Below are 14,075 nucleotides of genomic sequence, written 5' to 3'. Positions count from 1 at the left end.
CTGAATTACTTGAAAATATGAGTCTGAGAACAGATGAGCTCAAAGCAGGCCGTTAAACCACAGCTGTGGATTGCAGGAAAAATTGTAGAAAAAGTAGTTCCTTTCTTTCCCTGCCAATGTACCTAAACTGTATGATAATGTATCTCCCCAGTATGGTTTGAGCAAATAACCCCCCCCCCCATACATGACCTTAATTATTTGGAGGCTCTGATCAGCTTCAATGAAAGGTAGAAAACATACGTCACACCTGTGAACTTCAGATTAAGCTCATAATTGAGCAAATTATCGAGTCATTTAGTTTTGTGGCCTGTTATAAAGTTGCTATTTCTACCACAAACATCAGAAACGGTGCCTTAGATATATGCGACATCATGAAGCTGTACATTTTGTAGATTTATGAGGTTAATATGGTGGCAAATGGTTTGAAATGAGGTCTTTTTTTTTACAAAAATATTTTAGAAACAATATGTTAAAAGTATCTGTAGCAACATTATTTCAAGGTATTTACATATATTTAAGAGCAAAGGAAACATGTAAAAAAACACACAGGCAGCAGGAATCAATAAGGGCATTGATATACTTCGACTTGACCCCGAGAAAAGATAAAAGAGTAGCACACGAAGTAATTCAAAATCCAGAGTATTTTCAGGCACATAAAAAATGTCCAACAAGAACCCCTGACCTCTGCCTCCGCAATGGAAAAAAACAAGTAGATCCATAGAAAGAAAAACTAATAAAGGAGGTATCACAATAACAGAACCTTTCAATCATATAAAAAAGTCAAGTTCAGGCCACTGAACATCACACACAGGGATCTGCTGCCTTGTGGCATTAAGAAAACACGGAGACCTTTTCAAAAGACATATTTGGCAAAAGGTTCAGTGAAAAGCAATCTTTTATACAACTGAAATAAGATTTTACAGGCACTGTTCATTAGTTCGGCTGAGATATCTGCACAAGTGTGTGTGTTAAGATTTTATGGGTGTGTGTTTACATATATGGATAATTAGACTTATATCTCTTTCTTTGCAGGCTTGGGTGGCATAATGTTTAGTATCTTACTCTATACATTTAATGAGGTTGGTGCTGGCAGTTATGAGTGTCTTGTGAATGTTTGACAAGTTAACGTGGTAGCCATTTTTCTTTGGAGTCTGAATGGACGATTTGTACATTTTGGTTTGGTGGACTTTTGTCTGGGGTTAACATGTGTTTCGTGGCTTGGTTGTAGATAATGGAATACTGTGCAGCTACTGTAATTTTCGAGTTAATTATCTGGGTCAATGGGTTTGCAGTACATCAAAGCCTGTGGTACATCACAATCCATTGTACAGGTGGGGCTTAAAGCATGTTGTATACCCAGCGAAAGGGTGCTTTGAGGTTGGTGGCTCGATGGAATGCATAGATCCTGCCACAAAACTGTGCAACACCCCAAGGTCTAAAGGGGGAGAGTGTCAACAATCCAACTAAGTGTCCATCAACCGCAAGAGAGGAAGGCATGATTCTGTTTGTGGGATAACCTCCTTCAGATGGTGTAAAGAGGGCAACAATTGTTTCCTAATGGTTGGCACTTGCAGCCCACAAGTAGACACTGTGTGCAAGTTCACTAGGTAAGTGGAACGCATTCTCCCAGAGGGTGAGCGAAAGGAATGGCTGTGCCACTTCAGAAATTGCTCAATCTTCATCCTCAGCAACACTGCCAACCCATTACGTGTTTTCCAGTAATGTTAGCTATATGATTATTTCTACTGAATGAATAAATGAGAGAGAAACAGGACAAGCATGTTTTATGCCAAATAATCTGCAAGATTCAGCATCTGATGCCTGACCAGTGATAGCCCCATGATTGCACTTAGCAACAAGCATACCTTCTTTGATTAATTTTTAATGTTTTATATTTACTTTTCCACCTTAGGTTGCCTGTGTTCCACCAGAATATAAATATGACACCATAATTATCCTGTGGTTCTCCAGTGCACTACCAGGACCGGAAAATTGTGAAAGATAGCAATAGTGAAAGTGAATCTCAAGTGAGAAAAATACATGGATATAGACTAAAGAGCAAATAAAAAATAAGTATAGTTGTAAATAGGCCAAACATTTTAGGCGCTCTTATACACTAGTCTTTAGAGATGCTAATCTAACTTTTTGTGAAAAAAGGATTTGTTTCAGTTTGCTCCACAATAACTGCTCAGCTTTACAACACGGTCAGTTTTTCCCCCTAAACTTTTTCCTGTAGCTATTTAGTTTTTGCAAGAAGTAGCACACTGGCATTGAACATACATATTCATGATTTTGGTAGGTGTCAGTTTCTTGCCTGAGCATTCTTGCCCAGTGTGTTTGGGTAACATTAGGTTCCTTGCAGTCACTGGATAAAGGAGGAATTTCCTTCTAAATTTGTTCTCACAAACAAAATATGTGAACCTGCATGTTGGAAAGAAACTAATCCTGCATGGCAATGCACTGGATCTGGTCATGCCAAGGATCACAATAGTGTGATGGGTGCTAACAAAGTAAGTACGCAAAACATTTTAATTATGCCGCCTGCCCTTGAAAGTCCATCAAAAATGAATTGCTAAATTGTATTGGATCGTGTACACTTGCAATGAGGGCCTCTAAACTTAATAACCTAAGTGTAAAAAATGTGTACTCTACAAGCCATGGAAAATATACACTCTGTACATGTGGAACTCATAAAAACATGTCAGGCTTGAAATAGATCGAAATTATATGTGCAAATACTTCAACACAAATTTAAAAATAAAACACACTGTGTCATCTGAGTGCCTTTCAGAATCTCTCTGAATTAACATTCAATACTCCTCAAACTAGCATTAAAACCTGACAGGTTCTCAAATTTCTGAGAAATGTCAACAATATTTCTTTCTATTTGCCAACACCGCCTCTGGAGAAATCTTCGTTCTTTATGCGAGGCACACTTCAATAACCCACATTTCCTATAAAAAAAATAACAACCAGTTTAAAAAAAAAAAAAAGATTTTTGGGAATTGTGAGCAAGGCTTGACTGCCGGGGGCTTTCTGGAATCTGATGTCTATAAAAAGATAGGGAGCCAGAACTATTTTGACATATTAGTACAAATCTTCAAAAGGTTTTGAATAATTGAACATAAGATAATCCATGTAATAAAAATCATAGGCACGCTGCCTTTCTGAGGGGGACAGCTGTGAAAAATATTGCTGACTGATTTTAGTGGTTGTCCTCACTTCATTAGAATGCCTGTCCTTGAAGCGGGGAAAGGTCAAGTTTTGAGGAGCGCCAATCAGATGCAGGAGAAAGTTGGCGTCTTCCTCCATGCTTTCAAATTTGCCAATGAAGTCATAGTCGATCAAGCAGGGGCTGCAAAGTCTGCTCACATGGTCCCAGTGGATGTCCATACCCACGGGCCGATGAACGTCCAGCAGGTACTGCATGAATTCCTTGAACTGCACTCCAGACCCGGTCCTTAATGCCTCTACTGTGGCATTTCGACGATATCTGGATATAATAGCTTTTCCAAAAACAGGGTGATAGTAATTGTTTGCATGCTCAAACTTATCCCGAAAAGCAGAAACCAGCCTCTCGAAAGGCTCCCTAACAAAGAGCATTTTTGTGTAGGTGTTGAGCCGGTGATAGATCCCTTTGCGATCAAAGCTGTCCAGTCTCTTTAAGTAATTTCCGTAATGAACTGTGTTGTGCTGTATATCCTTGGTGGAGGAAGCTAACCCATTTAGAACCATTAAAACACGTTTCCAATTGGAGCAGCCAACTTTAGGGACCTCGCAATAGAGGATTCGGTATTTATCTTCAACAAAAATTCTTGAGACGTGATATGGAGTGATAATTCTTCGGCTGTTGCTTTTGTACTTTGCACACACATCCTGCATTAACGCCTTCCTCTGCCGCTGAACTTCGTAGAGCCTTTTCCAGTTACTGTTCCGGTCCTCGGACTTGAGCTTGGAGCGCGTGTTGGTGGAGCTATTTGAGGCAAGCACAATGGGACTTTTCTTCATGAGATATCTTCTTCGCTTATGGAGTCTAACAGGCTTCCTTCTGATGCCTCGGTTCTCATTGTCCCTCATCAAAAACATAACATTCTCCCTCTTGTTTGAACTTTGATATCTGCCAGGGATCTGCGGGTCGAGGTCTGATGAAGCAAGGTTGTTTCTCTTTGATAATGCTTCTGTGGATTGTTGTTTCAGCCTCCCATCCTGATTGCTGGACACACAGTCCTAAAAAAAAAAAGAGCATAAAAATGTTTAGAGGGAAAGTATTTAGCAATGTCAATTTCTTTGGCAGTCAGCATAACTGCTATTCAGGGATATTTCAAAAATATGAAGTAGGGTTTAGCACACTGTTCATAGCATAAGCTTTGTTATAAACATGGCTGATTTTAGAAAAAGGTCCCAAACAATCCATACTTGAATAAAATGTAGATTGAAACAAAGATATAATAGACATTCACTGTGTAAATTACCATTAGACAAGAGCAAGGGAATATCACTAGGGTTTTAAATAAGAACTTTTTGTGATTTTTTTAGTCTCTTCTAATATGCTACCACTTTTTTACGTACACCACATATTACTGATTTTATAATGAAAATAAACATTAATGTACACAGAGTTCACCTTCAAGTTTTGCATATAAAGGCAAATCATGGTTAGACCTTTCAGACAGTTCATTTCAGCCCACAGAAACCCCACTTGCCCCAGATACTGTGATGTTTTGTGTGAGCGTTCTGTTGACACATAGATGAACTATTCCATTTTGGAACACCAATCCACCCTTCTGCACCATGCTGTGCGGAGTTCCATTGATGAGCAATGTCTTTTTTCGCACTAATGTTCTCATCCCAACCAGCAACCTTACATTTCATCTCCCCCACCCCCAAGACTTCAATGAGTCCCAAGTAGTGGCCAACCTAAGACCTGTGTCAGTATACGAGACTTGAACCTCCAGTAGTGGGATGTAGTGTGATAGGTCCACACTACATTTAGGAAATCTGCATTACCTTTTCAGCAGAATGACCAGTACTACGAGGTGCGCATTTGGGCTCTCCATAACATCCGAGTGTTCGGTAGGTAGTGTGCAGCTAGCTCAGTTGGATCAGGCACGGCCTTGAGGAGATCCTCAATTCCCTTTGAGCCATAACCCACCATTTAGTGTCTTCTAGTGGGTCTTTCCAAGCTTCCCAGTTGGCCCTCTTTGGGGCAAAAAAGCTGGGTGAACTAATGACTGGTGACCTGTACACCTTGGATACCCCCTCATTTCAGATTGATCCCGGCAACAACTGTGACTAACGGGTTAAATTTGGGGCTTTTCCAATAGAGTCCTCCATGAGGCATGTCAAAGTTGAAGGTATGTGCAGAATTGAGACCGATTTAGGTTGCATTCTATTCTTAAGTTCTGAAAGATTTTCATGTGAGCCCCTCACCAGACATCCCCCAGCTGAGATATGCCAATGAGGTCCAAATTTCCCAAACTCTTTAGTTGTGTAAAATGGCCCAGCCACCTCACTGTGCTTAATAGGGTTTGTAATGTGATCTTTCCGCCCCAACCAGTCCATCGCAAAGTTAATCTCCACACCTGAAATATACCTAGTTAACTATGGTAGAGGCCATTGAGCATTCCAATAATGTTATTCATGCACTTAAGTGTTACCTCTGTCCAGAACATTGGGTCTCACTTAAGCCAGTCATTTAGCACAAAGAGTGTTGTGGTCCAATAGTACAACCACACATCTGCTGCCTTCTCCCACCTATCAAATGTAGATTGGGTAGATTTCCTGTATGCTGTTCACAGGATGTGTTTGGCCCATAGAGAAGTGCGTTTTATGGCCTGGAGTCCCTGAAATCATCTCATAGAAATCGAGTGGGGGTAGTTCTGAAGGTTGTAAAAGAAGGGCTGCAGCACCACATTTAAAAAAAATGCCACTCTGCCTAGGATATAGAGGCGGAGCTGCACCCATTTCCCCAGGCCTGTCAGCATTCACCTAGGTATTTGAAACTCAGCCTAAGGATTGCGCTTTGGGCCTGCCAGTTTGCATTGTCTACAGTGCCTGTCAGAGGCAGCAGCAGGTATTTGGTCCAATTCACCTGTAGGCCTGAGGCCTGCCCATACAGGCCTAACATTTGGAGTAAACCTGGGCCCATGGATTCTGGGCAAGACACGCACAGCAACACATCATCCGCATATAATGCTATGCGGTCCTCCACTCAGTCTCCCCAAAGAAACCCCTCCACTTGTGCATCACATCTGACCTACATTGCCAGGGGCTCCATCGCCAAGGCAAATAACAGGGTTGACAGGGGACAACCCTGCATTGCACCCCTCATTATGGGAAATGTGTATGATAAAGTGCTGTTGGTCCGCACTAGTGCCTCAAGGTTTTGGTATAGGAGCCTCACATACGCCATGAACTTGGACCCAAACCCTATTCAAGTTAGTACATGGCATAGGCAGTTCTAATCTGAAGTGTCAAATACTTATTCAAAACCAGGAACGCGTTCTCTCCCAATAGCGTTCTTCATATGCTATCGCAACCTGCACCCTTCAAATATAGTCTGGGTGCTGCATTGGGGTATATAGCCACACTGGTTCTCATTTATCAGAGTTGAGATGACCAAGAGCAGCACTTTAGCATAAATCTTGAGTTCATTATTGATGTGTGAGATTGGATGCTATTCGGCAAATTGATCCACATTTCTTTTTTTCGTATGAAGCACAACTATGGTTGTGAGGTCTAAGTCAGCAGTCAAGCGTCGTTTTGCTATGGCCTCATTGAGCATGTAAAGCAGCAGCGGCATGAAGAGTCCTCTATATTTCCGATCATTTTTAATAGGGAACCTGTTTGGGCCCAGAGTCTTGCTGACATGCATCTCAAAGTGCAGTACCACGCTCCTGTGCTATGTAATTAAGAGACTTAGGGATTCCCTATGAGGGAGTTCCCGTCTCGCATATAAGGGCCTGTAATAGTCTGCAAAAACTATTGCGATCTCTAGAGTCCCTTTAGCCCTACCACCCATTGGATCTGTCATGCCATGAATCACCCTTTCCACTGTACTATGTGTGACCAGCGGATATAGAAGTTTACTGGCCTGATCTCCCTACTCATAGACCCTAATCTGCATTGCAATCCAACATTGACGTGCCTCCTTTAGGCAAACCTAGCTCAAAGTCGTCCTGTCGAGCACCAATTAGCACCCCCTCCTTCTCTTTAACACCCTCCAATTCTAGTTAGATTATACAAGCTTACATGTCTGCAAATTGCTGCATAGCCTGTTGGTCCAGTGCCCTGAAGTGGGACCATGCTGCCCCTCTCTTGTATGCCTTCCCAGCCCCCCCCCCCCACTCCATAGGATGCCATGAGACTTCACTGATTCCTTGCTCAGCTCTATGAAGCTATCCAATTCACAAGACAGATGGTGAACCACCTTTTCATTAGCGAAGAGCCACACGCTGAGCCACCAGATTGGCCAATGTTCAGGATTGGGGCCTCCCATCTGTGCCACCATGGTAACTGATCTGAGATTCCGTGAGGCGTAGGTCTGTGGTCAGCAAAAAGTGGAGATCTATACATCACCATGATTTGTGGGCTGGAGATGTGTATGTATATGCAGTCTCTTGATGATACCAGATGCGCCATGCATTGCAGAGCCCAATTTCAGGGGTGATGGTCACGAATTGGGATGGAGTCATCTGCTCTCTCAGCAGTGCATTCAAGCAATCTTTATGAGGTGCCATTACCATAATAAATTCCCCTCCCATAATTATGTACCCATTTGGAAGCATTATGAGTATGCCCTTGACCTTGTTTAGCATCTCTCCCACTAACTTCGGGGAACAGGCAGACTCAACAGGTTGCCTATCTGTCTGGTGATCACCGCCTTCATTGTCACATATCTCCCACGTGGGTCAGATTCTGTGTGTGCCACCAACATAGGTACCCTTCTTTCTAGTATTAGTGTGACTAAGCCTCAGTAGCACAAGGAAACTCCCCCCTTGAAACACCCTATCATATCTGTATCCTGTCAATAATGGGCATCTAGTTCCCATCAAGTGGGTATATTGCAGCATGAGGACACATGGTCCTTGCCTTTTAACTAGGCCCAGGACAGCCCCATGTTTGATGCGCTCAAGCAGCCTACTGACGTTCCGAATCATGATCTTGAGAGCAGGCATTGGGAAGGTATTTTCATGTCCATTGTGAACCAGGTTGTTTCACTAGGATCCCAGTTCTCTCTCTGTCCTGTCCATCCCACCGTACTATGCTGTCTTTTCCAAGCAAATCAAAACCAAAGGGGATGATGGATGGAGTGTTGAACATTGCAAGCACTCGCCCCAAGTCACACGATCTGGGTTTAATCCATCATTCTTTAGCTCACTTCGCCACCCCAGTTCAGACATGGCCATATGCAAATCAGTCTGACCCTGTGCCTCATGGGAACAGTCCAGCCCGAACTGCCAAGCCATGTCTTCCCTGGACCGGAAACAAGCATCCTGGGACCGGTTTTGGGCTAATCAGCCGTCCTCAGCCAGGCTAGCTTGAATCCAGTGGCAAAGTGAGCAAGGGACGCACGTCTGGGCATTCCCTTCCAACTTAGGGCGAACAAAGCAAAACCAAAGGGGATGATGGACGGAGTACTGAACATTGCAAGTGACCAGTCAACTGATCTGGGTTTAATCCATCATCATTCTTTAGCTCACTCTGCCACCCTAGTTCAGACATGGCCATATGTAAATCAGTCTGACCCTGTGCTTCATGGGAACAGTCCAGCCCAAACTGCCAAGCCATGTCTTCCCTGGACCGGAAACAAGCATCCTGGGAACGGTTTCTGGCTAATCAGCCGTCATCAGCCAGGCTAGCTTGAATCCAGTGGCAAAGTGAGCAAGGGACCCACGTCCTTTCCAAACTGAAGGGTTTATAGATCTTCCTTAGCCACTACCCTAGTTAGATGAGGTATCCTACCACGGTCAGCATCAAAAATCAATTATTTGTCTTGCTGGGTTTGGAGCCAGAAGATTTAAGAGGGCCCAGGAATAAATGTAAGCAGATCCTCCATGCCCCCTTTGGCATAACCAAGTAAAAAATGTTAATACAGGAAGTCTAAAAGCTGTCCTTTGTTTTGGCAACTTTTGTCCACCTCGCACATGGATAATCACTGCAAAGTGACTGGTATTTGATAAATGTATTGTCTACCACGGCCCGGAGGTGGAGCCAATGTCCCATGGAAGGAATTTAATTAACTGTCATGCTCAAATGTGCATTGAGGCTCTGCAGTGGAAAGTGGCATACTGGTTTTGACTCAAGTAGCAAAAATAACATTTTTAACAATATAGTTTTTCTTTTAAAATCTACTCTCACCATTAAATTACATTTTTAATACCACGTTGAAAATTACTATGATTTGTTTTTCTAGATTTCCCCAGGTGAACAACTGAAGTAAAGAATTTAATCGCAACTAGGCCTATTGGTGGAAACCTAGCCTACCTTACACAGTGAAAGCCGCTTTTGGGTACACTAGTACCAAAATAGAGGGAGGCACATTTGTCTTTATTAAACACCCATTCCATTGGCTTACAAGACACTTTAAGGTTTGTTTATTGATATATAAGAATAGGTTTTCCTACATGCCAATCTTTCCATGTGCTACTGCAGCACTTTTAAACTGCAGCCCAGCTGAAGAAGAGTAATGCTCCTGACAGCCATATATATTTCTTGTCATATTGGCATGAGTTGTAAATAAACACTGCAGCCCATATATGACTTCACTTCCAAGCCACTGGTATACTTACTGTGATATCTGCCATGACTTTGCAGATAAGCTAAATATAGCAATTTAATGAAGCCCATTTAACATCACAATTTTCAGGGTAGAGAAAAAACTTTGTGCACAATGCCAGAGTACTAATACCAGTCTTAATAAGATCCAGAAAACATGAAGAATCCAGGGTGACTACACAGACAAGGCAGATTTCCTACGCCCAGAGATATGGAATATCAACACTATAAAGATCAGACGGGCAACTCACCGGGTTTCCTTCTGTAAGGCATGCAAGACTCATTTCTTTTCTACCCACTTCCTTAATCCTCTGACCACAACTTTTTCTTATTCAGTCTCTTCTTACCTCAAAGCTCTGTGACTACTTCTTTTAAGAGTTTGATGTCAAGCAATTGCTAACCCTCTGGTGAGATAAATGCTTGGAAAATACTGTCAATACACATTTACAATCCTAAATCGCCACTCAGTATGACCAGGTTAGGTGGAACTTGTGCCATCACTTATATATTTCCAAAATTGAGTAACTTAAAGGTCTGTGATTGATTGACAAGGACACCTATGTTTTGATTATCCTCTGTAGGACCATGTATGCTAGAAAGAGCCAAGCAACTATATGTTCTGTATATAATGGTTCCCCTTCCGCTGTCAGTGCAGACCCGGCTATAGGTGGAAAGGGCTGGCCTAACTTCAGGTCCTGTCAGAAGGATAACACTAGAAGACCTATCACTTAACTGAAACATTACAAACTAGCATCTTTACACAGAAACATTATTTCCCAACAGTTAAACATCTGAACCTCCCAGACCTGTTACTTATGTATAGACTATGTGGGTGCACAGTGAAATCATTTCCCAACTCTGTTTTGTTGTTTGGTAGGTGTTGATGAAAAGTTAAAATCACGCTCTACCATCTGATCACCAAAAAGAGCACTCCTCATCTGCCGTGATAGCGAAAATGTCACATATGGCCCTACCAGAGAGAACCTGAAAATATGCTTAAAACCCTCAATTTTGCCATGCATGATCAGCAAACTGAATCCCACAAATTCCCTGAATCCTGGGGTTATAGACCCAAGGCAAAGGCCAAAAAGACATGCCTTAGGCTAACAAAATGCACTAGGCCCACAATAATGTTAAACATGCATTTCTGTTGCACTGAAAAACAATGTGGTAAATTAGCCTGACGTGAAGTACAGTAATTTTCCACAGCATCAAGACCAACGCCCACACACACGTACACAAGACCCAGATGGAGGCAGGTTGACACATATTGGGACTTTCCACTGAAATCTTGTTTTGAAACTTAGCTTGCCGAAATAAGCCGCAACTTCTTGCAATACTAGCTCCTGGCGTAAATTCTGGTCTCGCATACATTTTTAGAAATATGTGCAGGACAAGATGTTCTTTGTTTATGTTCTGCGGTCAAGCATGGCCAACCAACCGTTAGGACACCTAACCGCCCCCACTGTCCTAGGACAATGCGGTCAAGCCACCTGCGTCAGAAAGTACGTCAGGACAGTGTCAGTTTCGTGATTTTAGGTATAAAAGATTCACCATCACAATTATAAGGCAGAACTCTCCAAGCTGACTTTTTGGGCGGTTCTCCGGTCGACCAACTATCTGATTTGGGACTGCCAGAACCTACTCTACCAGGTGATGCCTTCCTGAATAAGATAGCATTTCAATATTCTTAATTATCTTAACTTGCCAGGTGCTTTACCATCCATACCCAATTCCTTGCATTATAAGGTATCATTTTAGTATAAGATCCTCTAGGGTTCTTCTCCCTAGATAGGTGCTTTAAGGCACTAGGCCTGGTAGAATTGTTCTCTGTATAATCCAGCTGAAAATTCAATTGTGCGTTTTTTAATCTTAGCCTCTGATATTTTATTATAAAATATCAGGGTCTTGTGTACGTGTGTGTGTGTGGGCGTTGGTCTTGATGCTATGTAAAATTACTGTATTTCACGTCAGGCTAATTTACCACGTTGTTTTTCAGTGCAACAGAAATGCATGTTTAACATTATTGTGGGCCTAGTGCATTTGTTAGCCTAAGGCATGTCTTTTTGGCCTTTGCCTTGGGTCTATAACCCCAGGATTCAGGGAATTTGTGGGATTCAGTTTGCTGATCATGCATGGCAAAATTGAGGGTTTTAAGCATATTTTCAGGTTCTCTCTGGTAGGGCCATATGTGATATTTTCGCTATCAAGGCAGATAAGGAGTGCTCTTTTTGGTGATCAGATGGTAGAGCGTGATTTTAACCATTCATCAGTGTCAAACTCATGTAGCTGTACAACGTTTTAGAAGATATGGTAATTGTTTAATAACAAGATTACTTTAGGGGTCCATGGGGATTTCAATGAGGTAGGCCAGGCAACCTATTTTATTACCACTTCTAAAGGCACTACATTCTTAATTGAAGCCTGAACAATGAGAATGTTGGGCTTTGAGCACACAAATGACCTGGAACTTTTGGTGGGATACAGTTATCATCTGTTCAATTCGCCATTAGCCTGGACAAAAGCAATTCTTGATCAACAAACATCTCGGTTGGACCACAACTGAGCATATAAGGTTGTACATGGAAACAGTGGTTAGAGTCAATCTATTAACTGTTTCACTCTTCCCCCGTGGTTACATTTGTATGAACGTTTTATAATAGTATCTGTTATCTTAAAATGGAGGCCGTCACGTGCACCAGCACTTGGAATGTGGTGTTTTGTGGGTGACTATTTGGTGCAGTCCTATAACAGAAATGTTATACATATCCATCATTTATATGAAATACAAGGTTAACCTTGCACATTTTGGTTGGTTGCTAGGAAGAATTCTAAATGAGGAATTTGATTATTAGGAGTTTGCCAAGGTGGACTGCCACTACAATATGGGGATGGAAATATATGGAGATCCAGTGAGGAATTGTTGCAGCTCATGAGAAATGTGCTAGGAATTACTTTCTTCTTTCATGCTCCTAGAGACAAGCTTGGAGGTCTGGCCAATTTTCCCTGTTTGTAAGCAAGTAGAATTTGAATAATCACAGTCCGCGAGTTGTCTGAATAAAAAGGATGTAGCAGGCAAGGTATGAGTTTTGAGAAGAATGTGCCAATGACACCTTTTGTGATTTGATGGAAAGCTTATAAGCATGTGAAAGACTTTGGTAAAATAACACCTGAAATATGTGTGTACTCCGAGGCTAGATGCTTCACCTAGAGTTTTGAACTTTGACTTTGTTAGGATGAATGTCAGGGAACTGTTGTGTTCAAGATTAGCTGGGGGATTGCTGGCATGGATATAGTCTAGATTACTTTTCTTGTGTCATTTAGACTATCAGTAGCAGAGGGAATTCTGGATTTTGCCCACACAAACCCCATTGCATGGGTCACTGTAGGAAGAGATTCTCAATAGAGTCAAAAAGCCCATTGGTGCTGTGCTGCTAATTTCACATATATAGGGAAAGGTCCAGCAGTGGTAAGATGAATGAGATTCTCCCTACTTAGGATGGTCTTTGTAGTTGAAGTATAAGTCATCTGACAGGGTTGTAAACATATTGATATCTTCCATCCAGGCCATCTAGAGAGCCCTAACTCTATCTCTGATTTCCACTGGTTCAGTCAACACACCTTCAACCTCAGGAACCATTCCTTCTACAGGGCCAACCCCCACTATGGGCCACCCTCAGATATGTTACTCCTCCCCAACAGATAACTTATGGGGAGCATGGGAACCACAACTTTCTTGCATCCTCCACCGCTGGAAAATCTCTTGAGGACCTTACAACCTCCTGGTGGGAACCCCTAGTGGGGTCAACTACTTCTAGGTACCATCCTACCCCACCCTTTCAGTGGTATCTGCCCTGCTCCAATGGCGGGGAAAACAATTTAAAAAACAGAATGAGTCCCACTGGGCACCCTTCTGGGAAATCTGCACTGCCCATGGCAAGCACAATACTTTTCTGGATCCCACAATCACCTCCCACAACCCCAGAAGCAGGACCCAGCCCTGCACCCAGATCTATATGTGGGTACCTGTTGTAGTCCCTAAACCTATAGAGAAGAACCCTCATCATACAGGCCTTATGTGTAGTGCTAGGGTTCAAAGGACACTATGGCCCTCCCCATCATCACATCATTTGTAAAATGTCAACTTGTCATGATAAACACAGTCAGTACATTAACCAACAATCATTGTTTTCATAGAACATATGTGTGCTGGGACTTTCGTGTCCCACATCTAGAGTTCACCCAATGAAACCTTTAAACCTCTGTCGGAGCCTTGTGCTCTGATGCTTGAGCATTAA

The 14,075-nt window shown here is 42.4% G+C and overlaps 1 protein-coding gene across 1 annotated transcript in view; it reads right to left on the bottom strand.

Annotated features, from left to right (window-relative positions):
• Positions 1-435: 435 nt before the first annotated feature.
• CHST8 (carbohydrate sulfotransferase 8) overlaps positions 436-14,075 on the bottom strand; it is a 1,204,570-nt gene continuing 1,190,930 nt past the window's right edge. The window contains exon 5 of the mRNA XM_086945143.1: positions 436-4,227. Coding sequence (XP_086801269.1) covers positions 3,088-4,227 — 1,140 coding nt within the window. The 3' untranslated portion in view covers positions 436-3,087. The remainder of the gene's footprint in view (positions 4,228-14,075) is intronic.

This window comes from Lissotriton vulgaris, chromosome 12 (assembly GCF_964263255.1).
Source record: "Lissotriton vulgaris chromosome 12, aLisVul1.2, whole genome shotgun sequence".
NCBI classification, from domain to species: Eukaryota; Metazoa; Chordata; class Amphibia; order Caudata; family Salamandridae; genus Lissotriton; species Lissotriton vulgaris.
The sequence above is the reverse complement of the archived record's forward strand: the minus strand, read 5'-3'. Positions and strand labels throughout refer to the sequence as shown.